This window comes from Syngnathus leptorhynchus, chromosome 6 (assembly GCF_054491065.1).
Source record: "Syngnathus leptorhynchus isolate UIUO chromosome 6, UIUO_Slep, whole genome shotgun sequence".
In the NCBI taxonomy this organism is placed as follows: Eukaryota; Metazoa; Chordata; class Actinopteri; order Syngnathiformes; family Syngnathidae; genus Syngnathus; species Syngnathus leptorhynchus.
Genome location: NC_141200.1, coordinates 12,251,647 through 12,274,109, shown reverse-complemented (window position 1 = coordinate 12,274,109; position 22,463 = coordinate 12,251,647). Strand labels below are relative to the sequence as shown.

Genomic DNA, 22,463 nt, shown 5'->3' with positions numbered 1-22,463 from the left:
AGCTTTATTTCTAGGGTGCATTTCAGACAAAAGGTAACTTTGCATAGTTACAAAACATAGTAAAGTTTTTAAATACAACATTTCAAGGATTTATGACATTTAAAAACGGAAAAATCTAAGACATTTTAAAATAAGTAAAAAATGAAAATTTGTCACTAAAATCACTAAAAGATTCATGATCACATGATTATGGAAAATCATTTATGGAAGTACTCAACAGACCTTAATCATGGCTTGCGATTCATTTGTATGGGGGAAGAAATTGTTATAACATGAATTAAAATGCATTATTAGAGCTCACGTCAGTTCTGATGGCATCTTATGTCACTCCTGTTCACCATAACAGCTAAATGCTGATGGACCATGTTTATGTTTGTGGTGATTTAACAGGACAAAATGACAAAAATTCCGCCAAATACAGAGGGGGTCACAGTTGTCATTAAAATAACTGATGAATGATCGCCAAATACAAAATTAATAATACTAGCCTAACTATTTTATATACATTTATCATAAAATATTTAAATGTTAATAGATTAATTATAAATGATATAATTAAAAATGAGAATACGCCATTGTTTTATTACAGTATTATAATAGTAATTATTACAATTCAAATAGATAGTTTGTTTTGATTTTTATTTGTCTGAAACAAGAACAACAGCATAAAAGAGAAGAAAGGGGCGGGGGCACAAAGCGGCAGGCGACTGTACGGCTACACCATCAGCGACTTCGGAACCAAAACAAGGACCATTAATATGCAGTACTACTGAGTGCAATACTTGTTTGGACCATCTGACAACGATGGCGCTGTCTAAAAAAGACGGAAGCCAGTCTCTAATTTCTTCTTCCGTTTCCTCTTGTTTCCAGCGTAACAACCCCCCGACTCATAACAAACAGCGTTTCTCTGCTTTCTCTGCAAAAACTCCTATTAAGGAGGAATGCGCTTGTGATACTTTTGTATTTTATTCCGTTATACTTATATCACTGCAATGTCGAGTTTCCTCGGTGGTACGCTGCAAAGTGTTTGGTTCGTTAGCTAAACTTTGCAGTTCCCAATTGACTGAACTGCAGAAGATGCCAACAGCACACAGTAAGTCTACGCTGCAGTTGCTTGACCTGCAATGTTTCTTCTCAAATGGAGTCTTTCCTTCTTATTGTGTTCTGTCGTTTCTGTTACACGGTACACAGCATAAGCCACGCACAGGCCAAGTGGGGTTGAATTGTTTATTTGTGTTGGCTGTGTATTGGACATTTATTTCACATGGTTTTCGATCAGCAATAAGTATATACGTAAAACGCTTAAAGGAAAGAAAAAAAAAAAGTTTGTTAGAAAAGTACGACCAATGGCTGTCAAAATCCACACGCATCGCCACTTCATGCTCTGAAAATGTCAAACTACTCCTGTATTTAATTGTTCATTCATTCTGCTGGCAACTGTATTTCCCCCCGGGGATCAATTAAGTACCTAAAGATCCATCAAACATTCCATACTCACACTGCATCTCATTGTCCATCTCAACACATTCAGAAGTGCACTATAGTCACAGATGAATTCGGAAAGCCTGTTCAATGCAAAGAAAGGTATTTTGTCTCTCCACAATTTGTGCACCTCCATGTGTCTAATTTATCAAGAAGATGGAAAAAGGACAATGTCTTTGATTAATGAAGTGCACAGTTTCACATGCTTCCCTCCATTCAGGTCTTCAATGCATGTGGTTAAAACATTACCGCTACATTCTTCGGTTAAAGATAATTACGAATGAACCATTAGCAGTTATTTTAGTTTAATTTTCTTTGAGCCCTTTTGGTCTTTCTTATTAGGCAATTCTGAACCCTCTTAACAGGAAAATTGCACAAATCTGTGTTAAGGATTACTACAGTTGTCTATGAACGCAAATTATCATTGAGCACTGTGTATGGGTAAAGTACATGAGTCGATTTCTTAATGTTTGATCAATATGAAATCACATGAAAATATGAGTTAGAGTATTTGTGTCAATAATTTCATGTTCTGTAGTTACTATGTTTTTTTTTCTTCATAATTTGACTTTGTTCCCGCTTGTTTTGGATCTGGAGCTTCGGCATGCCAAGCTTGTGGTTTTCATCTCTGTTTTCAACAGCTGTTGACATAAATAAGCTTGGAAGAGCTAAAATTTTCCAAGTTATTAGTTGTACTGCCTACGTTTATTCCTTTCCTCTTGTCAATTTTGCATAGTTGAACATACCTAGGATTAACGGTGGCGCCAGTTTTGTTCACTGCAGTCAGATGACGGTCAAAGCAAAAGGTCACGTGTCTTGCAGTTGGAGGAGGCTTGCTGAATGCTTTAAATCTCGGGTAGCACTGTGATCTTATATCATGGCTGTGTATGCAATGGTGGTTTGCTCGATTCCTACTGTTTTTTTTATTTCCTTCTCTTGGACAAGGGTCTTTCTCCTTCTCTATGCTGCAGCTATTTCTGCCAGGCATGCTAGGGTCGATGAAGGCTGGGTGGGGTGCCACACTATTGTCTCGTCGTTCCTTCGGGGAGCTCTGCGTCTTCGTCCTCGCGATGGGCTATAGTTCTCGATTTAATAAGATGGTCGTTTTTATGCATTAAAATGTGTAATAAATTCAGGGCCTGAAATGTGCTCCGCATAAAAGTTACTCAGTGATAACTGTTCCCTTTTTCAGTTGTGGTTTAAAAGCAGTCTCTGATAACTTTTCTCCATTTTCTCCTTTTCTGTTTTTCCCCTAAACAAAGAGCTAGCTGGGCAATAATGTAGTGGTTCGGCCGCTCCGGCTGTCCACACCGTCTACCTAATAGGCAGAGCTTTGAGGCAAAACTGGTTTATGATGGATGAAGACATTCCCACCATTAAGCCCAGACGAATCCAGAATCAAAATGTGGTTCATCGGCTTGAGAAGCGTCGGATCTGTTCGGGCCGTTCGGGTGCTCACTGGTACAGAGTACGCTGCTTCCACCAGAACCTGTTTCCCAACTTTACGGTGGTCAACGTGGAAAAGCCGCCCTGTTTCCTGAGGAAGTTCTCACCTGATGGGCGCTGTTTCATCGCTTTCTCATCTGACCAGACATCTCTAGAGGTAAAATTCAATTTATAGTTTTCAATATGCTGGCCACATTAACTTTTGTGGATGACGGCTGTCATCGTGGTTTGCTGGAGTCCTAAAGCTTTAGAAATGGCTTTGTTACCTGTCAAGGACTGATAAATGTCAATTAGTTTATTCCTCATCTGTTCTTGCACTTTGTTGGATCGTGGTATTTTGTTGCAGGTTTTGAGATCTATTGACCTCCTTTATTTTGGCAGACAGGTTCTTAACCTAGTGAGTTCTTGATAGAAAAGTCTGGTGAAAATCAGATGTTGGTGTGGTCAATGAATTTGGCTTTCCCCAAAATTAAATTTTCACACACAGTAAGGTGTGGAGGTTTTTTTTTTTTTTAATTTAAGTTTAGGTCTTTTTTTTGTCACTAAATCACCATTTAAAAAACACATTTTACGTTTACGTGGACTATCTTTGATAATTACACTATTTTAAAATCAAATTCAATAAATTGAGGACACTATGCAAACAAATAAGAATTTAAGAAAATAAGAATTTAAGAACAGGGAGAAACAACCAGAGACAGAGAAAAAGCTTTAAAATGATTTCTCTTGATCTCATCTATGACATCACAAAACCCTATCATTTTAAATGTTTTTTTTTTTTGACTGATGTGAGCTAGTCAGAAGCGATTGACAACAATTACTCTTCAAATATTGATTGATCCTTTTAGATTTATGAATACCAAGGCTGCCAAGCTGCCCAGGACTTGCTGAGAGGCCAAGAGAGTGAAACTCTTTTAACAGCCAATGACCAGCGCTCCCTCAACATCCGAGGCCGCCTATTTGAACGTTTTTTCTCCTTGCTCCACGTGACCAACGTGGCGTCAAATGGAGAGCACCTCAATCGCGAATGTAGCCTCTTCACCGACGACTGCCGCTACGTCATCGTTGGCTCAGCTGTGTATGTCCCCGAGGAACCACAACCGTACTTCTTTGAGGTACACCCATGAAAATATGAATATTAAAACCGCTTCGTCCAGTCTCTTGTCGTTCAACATACTTTATGCCGTGCTCCGCAAACAGGTTTATCGCAACAACGAATCTGTGACTCCTAACCCTCGGTCCCCTTTGGAGGACTATTCCCTCCACATCATCGACCTCCATACGGGCAGACTGTGTGATACCAGGTCTTTTAAATTTGACAAGATCATCCTGTCCCACAATCAGGGCCTCTACCTCTACAGAAACATCCTGGCCGTGTTGTCGGTCCAGCAGCAGACCATACATGTTTTTCAGGTAGTCAGATTTTTCTGGCACGACACACTAAATTACACAAAGCTGTCAACTGCTGGTAGAGAGAGGTCATTCGGAAAATATCTTGGAACATGCTCTAATCATCGCCTGTTCTTTCCAGGTGACTCCAGAGGGAACATTTCTGGATGTTAGGACCATAGGACGGTTTTGTTACGAAGATGACCTCCTGACTCTCTCGGCTGTTTACACTGAGGCTGAGAGCCAGCCGGGCATCCCGCGTCTCTACACCGACAAAACAATCAACTCTCTTAAGCACAGGCTACTGGTCTACCTGTGGAGAAGGGCTGAACAGGATGGCAGTGCTACGGCCAAGAGGAGGTAGACAGTCTGACATTTTGGCTTATTTTACCCCTGGATTGGTTTCTTTTCAGCTCCTCATGATTTTCTGCAGATTTTACCTAGAATTTCGGTTTTGTGTCCTATATTTGTTATTCAAATGTACAGGGTTTTTTTCTGGGTTTCGGCACCAACGCTTTGGACCAAACATTTTCAAGCTGTTTCAAGATACTTCATGTAAAAGCAGGACCTGTACTCATCCTAAAGAATAACTTCTTTAAGATGCAGTGGAACTACTTAGGTTGACAATAGTCTTTTTTGTAACACAGGTCAACATCCAAATTGTTCATATTTTGAAAACCAGAGGGAATGAAGAAAATGTCTGACTGCAAAAATAAAATACATGAAAAGAGATAAAATACCAGAGATTAACGACCAATATAAAACAATAATAAATGCAAATTCACTGTTCATTTTTGTAACCCCACATTACACGGTACCGGTCCGTGGCCCAGTGGTTGAAGACTGCTCGTTTCGACTGTAATCCTGACATTTATTTATTTTTATTTTTCAATTTATATATATTTTTTGTAAACGTATCTGCTGTTCTTTTTCATAAATGGATTTGAATGTTCCTATTAGATTTTTCCAGTTTTTTGATCAGCTAAGGAGACTGAGGATGTGGAAGATGCAGTTGCTGGATGAGCATCATCTCTTTATTAAATATACAAGTGAAGAGGTGGTTACGCTCAGGGTCACAGACCCCTCACAGGTACGCACACTCAGGCGCACACACACGAACACAAACACACACAAACGCGCAGTCTTTGTTGGGTTTTTCCTATTGCCCCGTGTTTTTTGTTGTCCGTGCTGTATGAAAAATATTCGTTTTTTCTTGTCTCCAAGGACTATCTTTCTTTCGACACACTTGGTTCAGTCCTGTGACTCATTCAGAACATCAACAAATGAATTAAACCGTATTTCAATGCATTTTTCATAAACATAAGCAAGAATTTCCAAGTATCATGCAACATTTTGGTATCCCTCACCTCAGTATTGCTGTTTTTTTTTTCCTTTCCTGTGTATTACAGTAAATATTTCCACCTTCTTTCTTGAATCCCTCAAAATACCTCATCTTTCTGCGGCAGCCGTCTTTCTTCGTCGTGTACAACATGGTATCGACAGAGGTTCTGGCCGTCTTTGAGAACACCTCCGATCAGCTGCTGGAGCTGTTTGAAAATTTCTGCGACTTATTCAGGAATGCCACGCTCCACAGCCAGGCTGTCCAATTCCCCTGTTCCGCTTCATCCAATAACTACGCTCGCAAAGTCCAAAGAAGGTACAATGAAGAGAAACCACATTGCTAAATGTATTAGTTTGCTATCATGTGCTCTTTGGCACGTTGGATTTTTAGAAGCATTGTTGAAATTTCCGACAGTTGACTAGAGTGTCGATGTTGACTTGCATCTGTCTGTGACTCAGATTCAAAGACACCATCGTGAATGCCAAACATGGCGGCCATACAGAGGCGGTCCGCCGGCTGCTGGGTCAGTTGCCCATTAGTGCGCAGTCCTACAGCAGCAGCCCTTACCTAGACCTGTCGCTATTCAGCTACGATGACAAGTGGGTGTCCGTGATGGAGAGGCCCAAGACCTGTGGAGACCACCCAATCAGGTAGAGAGCACATGGGGGGTGTAACTGTAAACATAAAGCATGACCTTCATTTATGATTAGACCAACTTAGAAGCTTTTTGAGTTCATCCATCGCTCAGTCAATGTTTTTTAAAACTCAATAGCGAGCAAAATATTTGACACTCCACCACTAGTTGGCAGGAGCAAACTTTAGAACATAGATGTCAAACACAAGGCTCAGGGGCCAAGTACAACCCGCCACATCATTTTGTGTGGCTCACGAAGACAAATTGTGCATAAACTTCACATTTCAATACTAAAATTGCAACTTGTCTTCATTTTTAAAACACATTGCTAACAATTTTCATTACTATTCTTTTCATGTAAATATTTGAACAGTTTTTACTAGTCAATGATTTGAAAACTAGTTATTCATCAATTTGTTGTGTAGCCTATATTGTATATAATGAGGCATTCATACATTTTCGTTGACAGTCATAATGGCTCTCCGAAGAAGGATGTATTGTGGGGTTACATTTTCTGTTTTTTGTTCTTTAGTATTTTGCCTTTTTTTTTTTTATAAACCTACTACAGATGCCAATAAAGGCAGGCAAGAATTTTATAATATCTCAAAGCAGCGGACCTCAAAAAAGTGCTGAAAGTGAGGAAAGCGTGACAGATATGGCAAATACAATCAAAATTGAAATGATGTGAAAGTGGTGTGAAAAATCAGTTGTCAAGGGAAAAACTGTTTATTTCTTTACATTTTATTTTACAATATTTTTTCATCGTATATAGGCCACGATAGTCCAGTTTCGATCAGTCTCAGTATTTTTTTTATCAGGAAAGTGAAAACGATAGCATTTTCTGTTTTATCCGTTCATTTTGGGTATATAATGAAATAACTAATGCCTTCAGAGATGCTCACTTTTAATGAAGAATATGGCCACGTGCCCCCCCCCCTCCCTTCATGTCTTGGTGGGAGTCACTTGAGAAAGCGGTCACAGTTAGTCTCTCACAATGTATGTATGTGGACATCTCTACTTAATCCCACCTTTGAAAATCATGGCTGACTTCAAAGAGCAAGAAATGAGCATTCCCTCAAGATAAAGTGCCATTTGTGTTGACAATTAATCACAATTGGTGAAAACAGAACATGACAAACCAAGACAGGAAATAATCCATGTTACAATCCTTGCCTGTCTGCCTAGTGTAACATAGACTGAGATGTGAATAAAAAAAACCCAACAACACGAGAATGTTGCTCCAAAAGGTGGACCAATTTGAAAGCTCTTAAATCACTACAGATCTTTTTTAGTGGCTGGAATTTTAGTGCTGACATCATTTTTTTTTTATGTCAATGTTCAGTCCAGTTCGGTGTCCCTTTAATAACATTTTCATTGAATGCAATGAGGAAATTTGATCTAAGTTAAGAGCTTAGTAACAGTAAGAATTAAAGTCAAATGTCAATTTAGTTCTGTACGGCAAAGTCTCAGTAGTAATATTGAGACGAAATACTGCAACTGAGGTCAAAAATGTTCTTCAAATGCATCACAATTTTTTTTTTTTTGTCTCTGTGTGTGAAACATATCAGGTTCTATGCACGTGACTCTGGCCTCCTGAAATTCAAGATCCAGGCGGGCTTGCTCGGACGGCCGGTCAACCACGCTGTGCGGCGTTTGGTCGCGTTCACCTTCCACCCTTTCGAACCCTTTGCCATTTCTGTCCAGCGCACGAATGCGGAGTATGTGGTCAATTTCCACATGAGGCATGTTTATGCGTGAAGAGCTTTTATTTGTGGGTACTGGAGACTCTTGGTAAATTGGCATTTTTCTGAGCTCCTTTGCCTCCTCCTCCCCAGCCTAAAGACTCTTTTAAATGGAAAACACTGACTATTGTGTGCAAGAGAGTACCTAGCTGGATTTTCAAGGAGGAAACCAATGGTTGTTTACTCAGAAATTGCACACTAGGTTGTACCGCAATCACCTGTCATTTCTGATGTGGTTATAAGGCATTTTAGACTCTTTTTTTTTTTTTTAAACTTGGTCTGTTTTAGTGTACACATAATTTGTGTGTATTTTACAATAAAATGAACAATTTGTTTGTTTACATTGTGTTGGTGTTTTGCTTATTTAAACCAAGCAGATGCATTATTCAAAGTGAGACAAATAAATAGGAGACTGAAGTAGAAATAGGCAACGTATTTTTCTTAATTGTTGACCTTTGAACCAATCTCTCCAGTTCACCATGGTATTTTTCTGTTTTTTGGTATCCTGTCTTCCATTATGTTAGGAAATCTTTTGGGTTAAATCTCCTTTTTTTATTTTCTTTCATTGACTATTGTTGTTAAATGTACAAACTGGAGTCAACTGGTGTGTTTTTGCCACGATGATTAATAATGAATGACAAATGTGTTCCTTGTGAGCACAATTTATTCTCCTTGGAGTCAATTTTGCAGGATTTTAATGAGATTCATATATTTTCACAGCAGTAGTATTAGCATGTGTTTTGATTTTGTTTTCTTATTTCCCTCAGTAAATTGCACAACCTAACATCGTTTTTTTTTTTTTACACATATTTTGATTGATTTCATATTACCCAAGTCATTCTCTTACATCTATGTATGTCTGACTGAGCAAACTTACATATTCAGCATTTGATCAAATAACTACTTCCCCTTTGGTCATGGGCTGCATTGCTAAAGCAACAAATGGAAATGTGGCCTAAGAATCGAACTTAAATGGCGGTCACGCAGCCAGCAAACAAACGCGCTGAATATTAAGCAACGTTAAGCACTCGACACATGGTCACAAATATGCAAATGATCTGACACACCTTCACGCAACCTGTGACAACAGCGCTGACATGACTGCAAAGTTGCTAATACAGAATAATAGCTGTGTAATAAACAGATGTGACGGCACATGTCCATCCAGGTGCAAGGCGTGACAGTGGTATGAGGAGCAGGTGCTGAGGGATTAAGTGTTCTCTTGTCTAGCCTCTGGTTACACACCACGGTGAACCTGTGAGGTTCCTGTCCAGTGGTGCTTTAAGCTATGCCAAAGAAGCAGTCAGATGAAAAGAGGAAAGGAAAATGGGGAGCAACTAAAAAAGTGGGGAGTCAAGTGGAAACCAGTAGGCAAGCAATATGAGGACGGATAGCCATTCTGATTCGATCTGGTCAAGATGTGAAACAAGCAAGATAGTGTATTTCCTGCGATTAGGGGGCACGTCGTTACATCATTATCATTATATTTGTTTATGTAAGCTGATGTTTAACAACATGCTGTGATAATCATCTAATTACAGGAAGTGCACGCAGCAGGCCCACATTCAGAAGGACACATCATCTGTTGTTAAGTCCGTGGAGAAAGACTGATGGAGAAAAATGTGTGTACATCTTTTGTGTTTTACACCAGTGCTCAATATGCTGTTTAACACAATGAATTTTCAATGCATATGTCCGAACTATTAAGGATGCAGTTATCAGAATTGCAATCGAATGGCTAGATTAAATGAAATATATCAGACAAATTGAGCACCCTATTTTGTTTCCATTGGACCAGTAGCCTTCTAAGAAATAGGTGAAGCCAGCGCTTTCGCTTTCACCTTGGTTGGTCGCTATGGTTGCCTGGTAACCTAGTCTTTTCTAATTGCTGTCGCCTTGGCAACAGCACAAGCAATGTAATCCAGAAAAGGCCACAATCCTAACTGTTTCTTCTTGGTCCCCTTCTCCAGGCACATTGAGGCTCATTAAGCATTGATAACCTTCAAATAAATTTGACCCATACAAGATGTTGTACAGTGTGAGGTGGAGTGTTGCATTTTTGTCCACCAGCAATTACTGTACAAAACATGCCGAAGACCCTTAGGAAGGTTTTTCAGTTTGAAACCTTTATCTTTACATTAACTTTTTTATATTGATGCATTTAAGCATGTCATGACCCTGACACAAAAGTGGTCATGGATATTCAATTTCTGAACAGTTGCAATACGTGAAGAGGTTGTTAGAACATTTGGTAGCAGTGGAGCTTCGCAAACCGACGTGAATAAAAAATGCTGGTTGCGCCACATCAATGTTCGGTCAACATCAGATTAATTGGGGGCCGAGGGGGGGGCACACAGTGTGATTTCTACATGCTTCCCTTGTCAAGGACTGAAAGGCTGCACGAGAGCCTCGCTACAAAGCAACACCTTTGCTTCGAATGTGTGCAAAGGAAGGTGCACAGTCCATGCTGAGACAAGAGCAATTAATGATATGGATTCAAGGTAGGCACTGAAATAAAGGTCAGAGCAGATTTAGCAGAGTGGATTTTATTATCACTCCCAACCACACACACACACACACACACTTTTCGCCCCCCCCCCCCTTCCATCTCCCACCCTCCCCCTCTTATATATGAAGCCGACAAGTCCCTTGATGGCTGAAAAGCCACAATTTTATTGTCAATATGATAGCAGCTGTGTTTTCTTTCCTCTGTGAATCCTTCCTTCTTCACATTAGCCCTCTATTGATGTTTGGTTTGTTATAATACGGCACAGCAGCGAATCATCTAGACGAGCACAAAACAAAGACCTCTATGTAGGTATTCCTATGAGAACCTTGTCACCATAGAAAAAGCAAAAATGGTCCAAAATGCAACTCTAACGGCAGTTGTACAGATTTTATTGATGGAGGTTTTGAATTATTTGTCTCTATTGAATGGGAGTCATAATTTGTGCTTCACCTAGACTTCTACTGCTACAGTGCCGGTAAATCTGTATCATCTAGTAATATTGCCATACAAGAGCTGTATATTGTTTTAAAGTGCCTTAATGCAGCAAATCATTTTCCATTCTCATTGACACTATCAGAGAAGTATTATTTTCATAATTTATTGTGGTTGCAGTTTGCAGTAGTGTAGAGCTGGAAGGCATCATAATTCCGAATCCCTCCCCCCCCCCCCCCCCTCCAAAATTTGACATTTTGTAGTCTTATATCAAAGATAATCCACAGCCCCCTCGACTTGGCTATCGATCGATCCCGAGTAAATACCGAAGCCGTACCAAATACCTTTAGGTTCACAAAATATTACCGTATTTTAAATCATATGTCCCATTTATTAGATTACATGTTTTTGCAGATTAAACTTTCTTGTTGGGTTATTTTAACCATGCCATAATATAATATCCTCAATGGAAACATACCTGGACTGTTGCTTCAAACTTCTGAAGCACATGTCGTAGTACTCTTCATATTCAGTCCCTGTCTCTCTTCTGCACTCAAAGAAACATCGGCCACCGAACTTCCTCTAGTCTCGACACCTTCTAGCTTATTTTGATTTGATTTGTGAAGGACCTATTCCAATGACCTACAAAAAACTGCTTCAAAATCACATTCAACCAAAAACACAAGAGTATTTTACACGAGTCACTTTTAACCATTTAGATGTTTGCTTTTGTTTGCACTAGTAGGATACAAATTTACGAAACTTGAAATAGAATTTATTTTTATTTTGCTACCTCTATAATTTGTACGCAGTAATGTTGCGTACGGCTCTGGGCGCATCACAAGGGTTACAAATCTCAGATATGTAGGCTACTATGCCTCTTCCGTTTATATTTAATAATTTTATATGTCATCACTAGTGGATGCATTTTCATTTGGCACTGGTCTGTTTCATATCACTTCAAAATAGAGAAAATGTAAGTAGTCTTAGCGAGTTGTATTTTGTTTTATAAAACACCAGAAAATGGTATGGTACATCATTACCGTGATATAAAAATGGCCTAGATCATGATAATATATCTTTTTCCCCCATATCGCCCAGTATAATGTCAAATGATGACCATTTTGGGGTGGGGGACACCTTCTAAGAGCTGTTTGTCACATTTGTCCTCCAGTGCTGCTAGATTTGGAAAATTAGAAATGGATTTGAGTCCCGAATGATAAACACAACACCACATAAGGTGTTGCTCATAGTGTCAGGATACACATGCTGTCTCCTACGGCCATTTAGGGAAAACATGAAGTTTTTTTTTTTTTTTTTTTTTTCTTTGAAAATTATCAACCTGGAGGTCAACCTTACTTATCCTTTGACAGAAGTGGGAAGAATATATCCGAGCCAAAAATCCCATCGCTGTCTTTTTGTTCAGCTATGATTGAGAAACAGACTGAAAGAAGCCCCCCTTTGATAGATCAGATGAGTTTATTTTTTTTCTCATTTGCCCCTTGTGGTTTGCAGCCATGTAAGAAGGGTTTGGTGTTTTGCTCACATTTCAACATGTTTGTATTAAAGGTAAAATAAATGTTGTTTGTACTCCACAAAGCTTAGCTGTACCATAGTGTCTGAATAAATGTTTTGTGTGTCAAGGCACTGTTGTTTCCTCCTGTCGTCCAAAAACTCAAGTCTGTCAAATATCTACAATGTGTTCATATGTATGTCGTGTATGTCGGACTTGTGATTGATAGGTGATCAGTTCAGAATGTACGCTACATCTCGACCTGAGCCAACTGGGATCGACTTATGAGCCAAATACAAATCTGACAAAGTTCACAACATAGAGCGCTAATTCATTATCACCATTCTAAAGTATTTGAGCGGTCAAGATGGACGTGACGATGAACTGTTGTAGATATCATGACTTGCTTTTAAATACCGATTTAAAATGGATTTTGTGTTGTTGAAAAGGAATTCGTGGACACTTGACGGCATTCGTCTCTTGTCCATTTGACAATATGACAACAATACATAGTGTTGTTTCTCTACTTCGCCTTTTGGTAATTGTGCCTTCACTCGATCGAGGGCTTTCATTATCTGGCTGATTTTCTTGCTATTTTTCTTCTTTCTAAGTTGGTGGGATCAAAAAGGAAAATTTGTTGTCCAAAAAAAAAAACAATATAGTCCCCAAAATTCTCATTCCTTCATTGTGGGTACATTCTATACTTCACTCAGACTAGTCCATAAAGTTGTTTTGATCACACCGTTTGGTTATTCAGAGTGCCTCCCAAAAAACACAGCACCACAGTCCAGTATGTGACGCAGTAAAAGAAAAGCCCTAAACAATTGATGATTATTGGCTGTGTTCAAAAATTCAGAGAGCGGAGCGCACTCTGCCCACGGCAGCACACAAAGACCATGAATCATCTGCCTAAATTAAGTTTTTTTTTGTTGTCGATGTTTTTTTCAGTGTTTTTATTTTTTAAATGGCTTACCTTCACCAGAATATCATATCACATTGGAGACTGGTGGGTTCATGCACCTTTTGGCAGTGTAAATCCGTGTGCTGGAAACGAACAATATGGAAGTATGGTGTCATGGCAACCATATTCCGACTCCACAGGGCTGGTATTTGCTCTTCATTTTGCATTTCAAAAGTACAATTTATTTAGCATAACAGGTGTTTAGAAGGGTGACAATGGAGTATGGGGCTCTGTAATGGCATGATTTATTTTATTAGTTTTTCCTAAACCTCTACTCTGCGGAAATTCATCTATCGCAGGGGATCATGGAGAGAATACAATACAGAATGGCATAATATCCCCTAAAACTCCCCTAAAATACAGAATGGCAGATGGTAGTTTACACATCTGCATCACAGTCAGGAATTTTTGGTTTGTTTCTCCACTGGGAAAAAATATCTCTGTGGAATTTGCATGTTGCTTACCTGAGAATATCCCCTAAAACATCAAGACCTTGAATTAGCACTTTACTGTCGGCGTGTTGTGCTCTGCCATTTGCTGCCACCTATTCCAGAGTGTAACCCACTTCTCACGCGGTCAACCAGGAAATCTTTAAAGTTAAATCACTGGGTGTCAGAGATGACATGCACATTCAAGTCCTGACAGTCGTTTGTCATTTTTACCAATTACACATTGTGGCTCCCAGCAACACATAACACTATAAAAGTGTCAACATTTCATATGAGTGGGGTAACACTTCAGCCTTCTCTACTGCTGATTGATACAAGCGACCTACTCCGTGAGGCTCGGTGAGTGCTGTGAAATCACACCACTAACCCCCAACTAATCAGATCAGGGTGACGGCAGGAGCACATGGGAGAAGAGAGCACGGGCCTAAATATTGACCGCAAATATTTGACAAAGGGTAAGTCAGTTGGATAAAGGAAAGTCCCACTTCCCAACACACACACACACACATACACAACCTCTGCGAAGACTGGAGTGTGCAAAGCAAATGGACAAACTTGCACATTATCTCTTAAGTGCGCTGCATACACAACTTCTCAGAAACGACTTCTTATCCAACTGCAACAGAATTGTTATTCCACGAATTTTAAAAATGGTCAAAGAATCTAATCATCACATTTTTATCCCTGAAGGGAATAACAAATTCGAGTACACGACTGACAATGTAACAGACACATACACACTGTTGCATACTTGACTGCACATCTTTTGGAAAATTTCAAGAGGAAATTCATATGGATGGTTTCACATAGAGCCTAAAAAAAATTCTTTTACACACGTATTTCCAGGCAGACAAAACTCAATCATTGTAACATAAGGGAATTACAGGACCAGCTTCTTGTACACGACTGCAGTCATCCATGCAAAGAGCTCGATTAAATGATCTGGAAAATTGGGAAGCCTGATTATTTTTCTTGCCAATTTATCTGTTGCGGCACGTCATTGATTAAAACAAACGTGTATTTTGGTTGTAATGAGTTACAGCAGTGAGGACCCTGAGGCATCCAGCCAGCCTTATCAGGTGCAACAGGTGATCAAAGTTCTCCCTCAAATGGACAAAATGTGAACTGCATGTGATTATTTTTTTTAAATACCATCAATCACACGTATGTGTACATTTTTCAATCAAAATGTGAATAATTATTCATGGAAATAATGTATTAATTGATGTACAGTGTTATATTTTTTTCAAAAACAATTCCATTAACTGCTTGTGTTTACTTCGTAATATTTTTCAGTTTTATTTTTCTTACCCTAATCACTTTGTATTTGACAAAGCAGCTCTTCAAAATCAGGTATCTCGACTTTCTTTGATTTGGGCGATCTTGCAAATCGCTGGAAAAGAGCCATCAGACGGATGAGGTCTGCCCTCTAGAGGAATATATGAGCAATGCACGCGTCTCATCCGATACATCAGGGTATTGCAAGTTTGTCTGGTGTGCTGTGTGAGTTCTAAAATTCGTAGATATGTTATTGTTATTGGAAGTCATAATATTGCTAGATGCAACTTTACACCAATTATTCTTTTGGTCAGTTTTGTCATCTACGATCTGTTGCGCTCACACATTCCTACTTATAAAGTGCTTATAGATTCCAGTAAAGGTTAGCACGTTATTGCGCAGTAGTACACAGCACATTAATCAACCCTGTATGGTAGGCGTAATAAACCTACGTCGTCCTCACATTCTATCGCCAATTAAAGGCTCTAAAACGACTTTAATTACACTGAAATTCCATGTAAAGTGCCAATTGCCAAGCAGCTCCAGCATTATCAGCTCGCAGCGCTCAAGTGCTGGCGAGAGGTTACTTTAAAGGCAGGTTAATAGACGTAAATGACTGCACATTTTAATGCTGGCAGCCTGACAAGGTTGCAGTTACAACTGATCACTAGTTAACAAACTAGGCTTACTCAAATGTGCTGTTCAAGACGGCAAAGTCGGTAACTGTGGTTTAACAAAACAAAACTTATAAATAGTTTTTGTTTTTTTTAATACCTTATTATTCAATAGATTTGTCAGTACTATATCGGAAGAACAAAATATTCCAAAGCATACGGGGAAACGCAAGTTTTTTTTTCAATGTCACCTTAATCATAATTTTGTTCTTTTTAATGCTCTTTTATTAATATTTAAATGTTTATTTTACTTTTTTGCTTTGATTGTTTACTTTGATTGAATTGTGAAGTTTTTTTTTTTTAATCTATGAAATGAATTGCGCTCCGCCTTCTTGGCCAAAGCACTTGAGAAATGAGGAGAAACAGACTTCTGTCTCAAGGGGGTTTATTTTTTAGTTGCATAAAGGTTAGAACTGTATAAAGTACAGTCTTGCATTCAAAGAAAAAAAAAAACTTACGTCCCATAGTGCACATATGTTGCTCAATATTGGGGAAACGCAGGGTGGTGCGTGACGTCACTGGTCAGCTGACGGGTTTGTTTTGCTCGCTTTTGGGAGCTCGTCATAATAAAAACACAGAAGGAAGCAAGCACGTCGAAACACATCGGGTAACGTTAACGGCTACTGCCATTACAGCACAGCTCCACGCGTCGGTTGTCACGACCGTGTCGTCAACAGTGGCCCTTTTTGTTTGCTAACACCGCCATTTACCTCCGTTGTCAACTGGGACGACGACTTTGACGCAGTATGCCTTCAGAAAAATCCTTCAAACAAAGACGAACATTCGGTAGGTATTTCTCTCCCCATATTATTCCCACTTTTGCACTTATTTTTATATAGATTGTATGTGTATATTTGTAGCTGTGCCTGTCGAGTAAAAAAAAATCGCAAAATGCGGCCAGTTGAGCTTTCATTTTAGCTACTTCAACTGAAACTGCGTCAAACACAAGTAGGGCAGATGGAGGTTTGTTGACTGGAAGGCCTCACTGTATGAATACTTTATATATAAAACATACGACCAATTTGACACGTTCAAAGGCGTCTATATAGAATTCCGTAGTTGACCAAGGGTGAATTCTTCCACGATTTTTTTTTTTTTTTTTTTTAAAGCGGTGGTAGGAAAACAAGCTGTGTCGAAACAGGGCACAGGAGTGAGCTGCAGGATTGGGGGATGGGACGCTTTCGGCAGGAGCAAGAAGTGTCCGACAAAAATACATTTGATTAAAGTTTCTATTTCTGTTTATATTGCATTGATATACGGCGTAGAGCTCGAATGTGTCCCGTTTGTACTTGGCAATCAATGTACACTTAAATGAATAAATTTGATGATCATAACAACCAACTACCAGTTGAAAGTCACGTTTATTTTTCTGTTTACGCAAGGAAAGCGCGTGTGGCGATTCGAGCAACAACATGGACATGTGGTTGTCCTTTCTACCACCCTGATCAATGGTGTTTATTACACTCCGGCTTCTATTACTGCTACAGCGCCTGTAATTACTCAGATAACTCTGTATTAACTTAAAAGTGTAAATTTGAGTTATGTACTCTTTTACAGTAAACCCCCAGATATTTGCTATTCAGCCGTTAAGCCAAGGAACATTGTTGCAGTAATTTGAAGTGCTTATTTTAAACAAATGAGCTCTCTACCACCAGTTTATGGTATCTTTGCGTCAAAGAACTGTGTTGGAATGATTTGCCCAAATTTAGTCACTACCTTGTGGAACTTAAACAATTGTAAACCTTTTGTTGGGGGGTGGACTGCTTGTTTAATGGCAGGGCCCTATTCTTTGCATATAGCACTTTTTATATTGTACTCTTGTTTTTAATTATTGATAAAAAGAAAAACCCAATATAAAGAAAATAGTGCAGTAAAAAGTATTTCCAGGTTCATTTAAACAGCCTCCTGCCAGACATTTTAGCTGGTTCAAAAGCATAAACAAATGCCACTTGTCTTAGTGTTTTCAAAGCATAATAATTTGATTTTTCTAACTGTTAATTCTGTGTTGCTTGGCTGTATTCTAAAACAATAAAGCAAACCATTGATGTTGGGTTTTTATTAGTGATGGGAAAATAAAGGTTGAAATTTGTTCTGATTTAGTTGACTCATCAAGATGGCAGGCACTCACTGTTCAACATCAGACCAAAAGTGCACTGAATTGTGACTTTATAAATCCCCTGATTTCAACATCTAGGTGACTCGGCAATTCACCCACAAAGCAAATTTGACACTTTATATTCCCATCACAAATTTTTATAACAGTTACGATTATGGCTTCATTTCAAATTAGGGCATGAAATCAGATCCTTGTTGACCATTAGTTCCTGAGCTGAATTAAATCAGAAACGTACATCTTTACCAGAGAATAATAAAAGTAAAAAGTTAATGAAGAAATACTATTTCATGATACTGAGAATATTTATGAATCAAATAATTGCTTGTTAAAAGTACTTTTGGTAAAATTTGGCTAAAATAGCCATTTTAAAACACCAAAACACACTCTTATGAAACAATTACCTCCTTGGTGGTCATAATACATGTATGATAAGTAAAGTCAAAGAAGTATGAAAATTGTCTTATTCCTTTGACCCCACAGTCAAAGTACACATGCATATATTGCGCTTTATCTACCGGCGACAAAGTGCTTTACAAAAGCTTACATTCACCCATATCGCGGATGACTTTATTTCAACTAAATTGGTCCCTTTTGTTTGCTACAAAATACCTGATGAGTTGTCAATCTCTACCAATGTCTTGCCAAGATAGTGCTTAGAAAGGCATAAGTCAGCATCATCACAATTTCCATGACAATGAAGACAAGAAATGCAGTAATGGAAAACCCATCCCCCTCCTTCTTAAGACAAACACATGCCAGCACTCAGGTCCAGAGCTTCCTTCTTGTCTCTCCTTTCGTGTCCACTGAAAAGGGATGAGTCAGATGTGTCATAAGAGACAAACATCCACAGAGCTTCCCTGTTCCTGCACACTGAACGTAACCTAAATGAGATGTTATTATTGGACATTATTCCACATCTCCCAGTAAGATAAACAGTTTCAGTATGAAAATTCCATTTGAACGCTGATTTCATCTGTCACAAGAATGAATGGCTGTAAATAACCAGATGGCATGACTCCTAATGTGCCATTAAGTCCAAGGTTCAAAGTGCACAAACCTTTATGCAAGGAGTTATAGCGACAATGTTTCAAACGTGACAATTATGTAAAGTTTTTTTTTTTTTACGGGAGAGGTCATGTTTTTCTGCAAAGGCTCATTGTAACACATGAGCCGTATTAGTTAAATAGAAAATAAGTCGTGGTATAATTTGCTCACGCAATGAGTTTTGGATAAGCCCATTATGCCCGCACTAGGTTTTAGTGAGCAGTTCATTTAGTACAATGTCCTCTTGGGCTTATTTTCTACTTGACATTATGACAAAATGTTAAGAGCTTTATCTCGATTAACACAATATTTGTGAAATGTCATGTGCAATGTTGTTGTTACTAACTTGATATGTAGCCACAAACATGATGAGCCAGAGTGCTATTAAAAACTGCTCCTCATCCACACTCAGTACTGTGATGGTGTCATTTGCATCTGTGTTCTCTTTATATTGCCATATTTAAAACCTTTGTTTACCTTTTACTAAGCCACGCCCCTTAAACGACCACATCCACTACACAAATATAACAGTACGTACAGGGGAGTTCTATTCCTTATAGTGGTGATGTTAACCTGAATTTGAACAAAAAGAGCATTGATGAACAACTAATTGTTGGTAACTAATCACATTACATAGTATCATGTTGACTTAGCGCACACATGAACTGGATTAAGACCCATTTGTTTGACCGCTTTCTTTTGGAGCAGTGTGCGCTGTTTTCCCGTCCGCTGACACTGCGTTTGCTTTTGTGTCTGTGCAGATCAGAGAGTAGAAGATGTCCGACTGATCCGGGAGCAACATCCTAACAAGATACCCGTGAGTGTTTTTCTCAGAGGTTCCTTCACTATATGGCTCACCGGTTTTCTGAAGCAGAGCCGTGATTGGTTGTGATGTCATTTTCAGTCGACAGGAAGTGGCAAAATGGCAGCCCCCTGAGTTCGATCAACATGCTAAATTCAGATAAATGTAGTAGCTTAACTCATATTACACAAACACAATATTCATCAGAATGCTGTGTTTAGACTAGCAGGACACATGTATGATTGTAAAGAACATTTTTGGGTTGACCTCGGCTTTAAGGTATACCCGCAATACATCACAATCAATTTAAGTTCTAGCAAACTTTTTTTTTTTTTTTCCAAGCATTTGTGTACTTTCTTTGCTTTATGGCCACATTTGGGCCACTGATACCCTCCTGACGTACAAATCAGGACGGTTTTTTTTTTTTTTCTGGCTAAAAATTGCAACATGGCAAATTGTACTTTGAAAGAAAAAAAAATCGTCTTTATGAAACAACGGCAAGTAAGGTCATGTCTTGGGCGATGCCTTTTGTCACCACAACCATGATCTCTTTTCTTTCTGAACTTTTTTTTTTGTTTCAAGCGAGAAGCCTTGCACTTTAGGACTGCCCTTTAACCGAGGCGTAATCAAAAGACATGAGATTGAAACAGATGACAGTCTTTATTTAACGCAGTGGTCATTGAATGAAACTGCATCAAGCACAGTCTGCATTGTGTCCTGTAGGTGATCATCGAGAGGTACAAAGGAGAAAAGCAGCTCCCCATCCTGGACAAGACAAAGTTCTTAGTGCCCGACCATGTCAACATGAGTGAACTCATCAAGATTATCAGGTTGGTCTTTGAGACATTTTCCTGCGCTCTTATATTCTGTCTTTCCTCTTCTTTGACTCCTCTGATCATAAATAACGACGGCTCGCATTACGTCTTGTAAGGGGGGGGGGCTAATTGTACATGAAAGAAATGTAAGTGTAAATGAATGTCAATTTGATTACTATTTTGCTGTGACAACCAGGAGGCGCCTGCAGCTCAATTCCAACCAGGCATTCTTCCTGTTGGTCAATGGCCACAGCATGGTGTCCGTGTCGGCCGCCATCTCGGAGGTGTACGAGCGAGAGCGCGACCAAGATGGCTTCCTCTACATGGTGTATGCCTCCCAGGAGACCTTCGGGGCTGCCCCGACTCCCCAGTGATCAACCTTCCTCTCTTAATCCTTTTGGCCAGCGATCGGACAATTAGTTTTTTTTTCCTCCCCCTCCACTTCTCCTTGTTCTTTCCAGTAACTACGCTGTCTTCTCACCACATTAGTCTTGACTGTACCAACTATAACACAATCCACTGAACGTAATCGGCAAGTAGAGGCTTTTTTTTTTTTTGTTTCGTGGGGTTCTGACTGCAAAGAGAGGAGAACCAGTTTGTGCACCACAGTTAGAACCGCAGTCTTTGATTGGCCCTCTTTATTCTTGATCTTATCCTGCCGGCTGTCATGGCAACGTCGCTGTTATTTCCGTCTTGTGGCTAGACGAATATTAGACCTCTTATCTGTTCATTTCAGCTAGCGATTTCACACAAAAGCGGTACGACTCCAACGCTTTTATTTCTATTGACAATAGTAACAGAACAAAGCTAACGTCGATTTTGAAGCTTAATGGAGACGAGCGCAAGTTAGGAAGCAAATCAACAACAATCATTGAGGCATTGCTTATGTAGACGCTGCTGCGAAAGAAGTGGATGTAGCCTCCTGGCCCGACGCGGCATCAAACGATGACTCAACGGGTGGAAAAAGAAACATTTAAGCTGTGTGTTCATTTTGTAAATAATGTCAAATCAAATCTACCATAAAAGCTAAGGGTTCTTTGGCGGGTGTCTACTTTATCATCAGCAACCTCGCTGTCATATTAATGGCATAATGCGCCTCGGGATTGTGCGTTAGCTCCACCCTTGAGTCCGAATATAGTGACTTCTGGCTCCGCAAGAGGCTATGTCCCCTTTTTTATACTGTATCTTTATTATAGATGAGTGGTAAGTGTGATCGCACTCCCCTGTATGCGGTTTCAAGTATTTTAACATTTATAGAAGATGCAAGAATGACATTGAACGCATAATGTAAGAATAAGTGCAGTTCTATTAAGAAAGCTAGCAACTTGAGTTTCAAACACTACAATGAGTGGTCGAGAAACTTACTTCATTTCTTCTGTTCAGTCACAAGCAATTAGAAGTTTTAGAACGGGAAACAAATGACAAGAAATAGGTCCTTTATGTGTCTAGCTGCGTCAGTGTGGTGGATTTCCGAGTGCTACCGTTGTGATTTAACACATCGTTGACAATGAGAGGCTTCAGCCTGGCCGCCCTGTCTGCACATGGACCTTAGTGCTTTTTATGTTTGTTGACATACAGCTGCTTTTATATCACAGTATTTTATCGTTTTGGTTTGTTTAATTTAACTTTTTTTTTCTTTTCTTCATTGTACAAGTCTTTAGTTTGTGCTGTTGGACAAGTCCAAGCCACTGTGTGTTCCAGAGAGGGGGAGCATTGGTTTGTGTGTCTTCCAGCCCCTCGAGTTCTCACGTGCGTTCACATCGAGCAATAGCCAAATGTGTATTTGTGTTGCTATTTTGTTAACAATAAAAAGTTGAAAAAAAGATTCATATCAT

General features: G+C 39.2%; 2 protein-coding genes across 2 annotated transcripts; both read left to right on the top strand.

Moving 5' to 3' along the window:
• Positions 1–838: 838 nt before the first annotated feature.
• det1 (DET1 partner of COP1 E3 ubiquitin ligase) lies at positions 839–8,376 on the top strand. Its single transcript, XM_085915384.1, has 9 exons — positions 839–1,093; positions 2,745–3,085; positions 3,777–4,043; positions 4,129–4,341; positions 4,460–4,677; positions 5,278–5,407; positions 5,784–5,974; positions 6,118–6,309; positions 7,862–8,376. The coding sequence occupies exons 2-9, from the start codon at positions 2,834–2,836 to the stop codon at positions 8,049–8,051; spliced, it is 1,653 nt and encodes a 550-aa protein (XP_085771510.1). The 5' UTR covers positions 839–1,093; positions 2,745–2,833; the 3' UTR covers positions 8,052–8,376.
• Positions 8,377–16,368: 7,992 nt separating this feature from the next.
• map1lc3b (microtubule-associated protein 1 light chain 3 beta) lies at positions 16,369–22,456 on the top strand. The gene is made up of 4 exons (XM_085914024.1): positions 16,369–16,637; positions 19,773–19,828; positions 20,537–20,643; positions 20,825–22,456. Exons 1-4 carry the CDS (start codon positions 16,598–16,600, stop codon positions 21,000–21,002), a joined length of 381 nt encoding a protein of 126 aa, XP_085770150.1. The 5' UTR covers positions 16,369–16,597; the 3' UTR covers positions 21,003–22,456.
• The last annotated feature ends 7 nt before the right edge of the window (positions 22,457–22,463 follow it).

Coding starts and splice junctions, on each gene's coding strand:
- det1 (XM_085915384.1), top strand. CDS start 2,834: ATGATGGATGAAGACATTCCCACCATTAAGCCCAGACGAATCCAGAAT. Junction 3,086..3,776: donor CTGACCAGACATCTCTAGAG/GTAAAATTCAAT, acceptor TGATCCTTTTAG/ATTTATGAATACCAAGGCTG. Junction 4,342..4,459: donor AGACCATACATGTTTTTCAG/GTAGTCAGATTT, acceptor TGTTCTTTCCAG/GTGACTCCAGAGGGAACATT.
- map1lc3b (XM_085914024.1), top strand. CDS start 16,598: ATGCCTTCAGAAAAATCCTTCAAACAAAGACGAACATTCG. Junction 19,829..20,536: donor AACATCCTAACAAGATACCC/GTGAGTGTTTTT, acceptor TGTGTCCTGTAG/GTGATCATCGAGAGGTACAA. Junction 20,644..20,824: donor GAACTCATCAAGATTATCAG/GTTGGTCTTTGA, acceptor TGTGACAACCAG/GAGGCGCCTGCAGCTCAATT.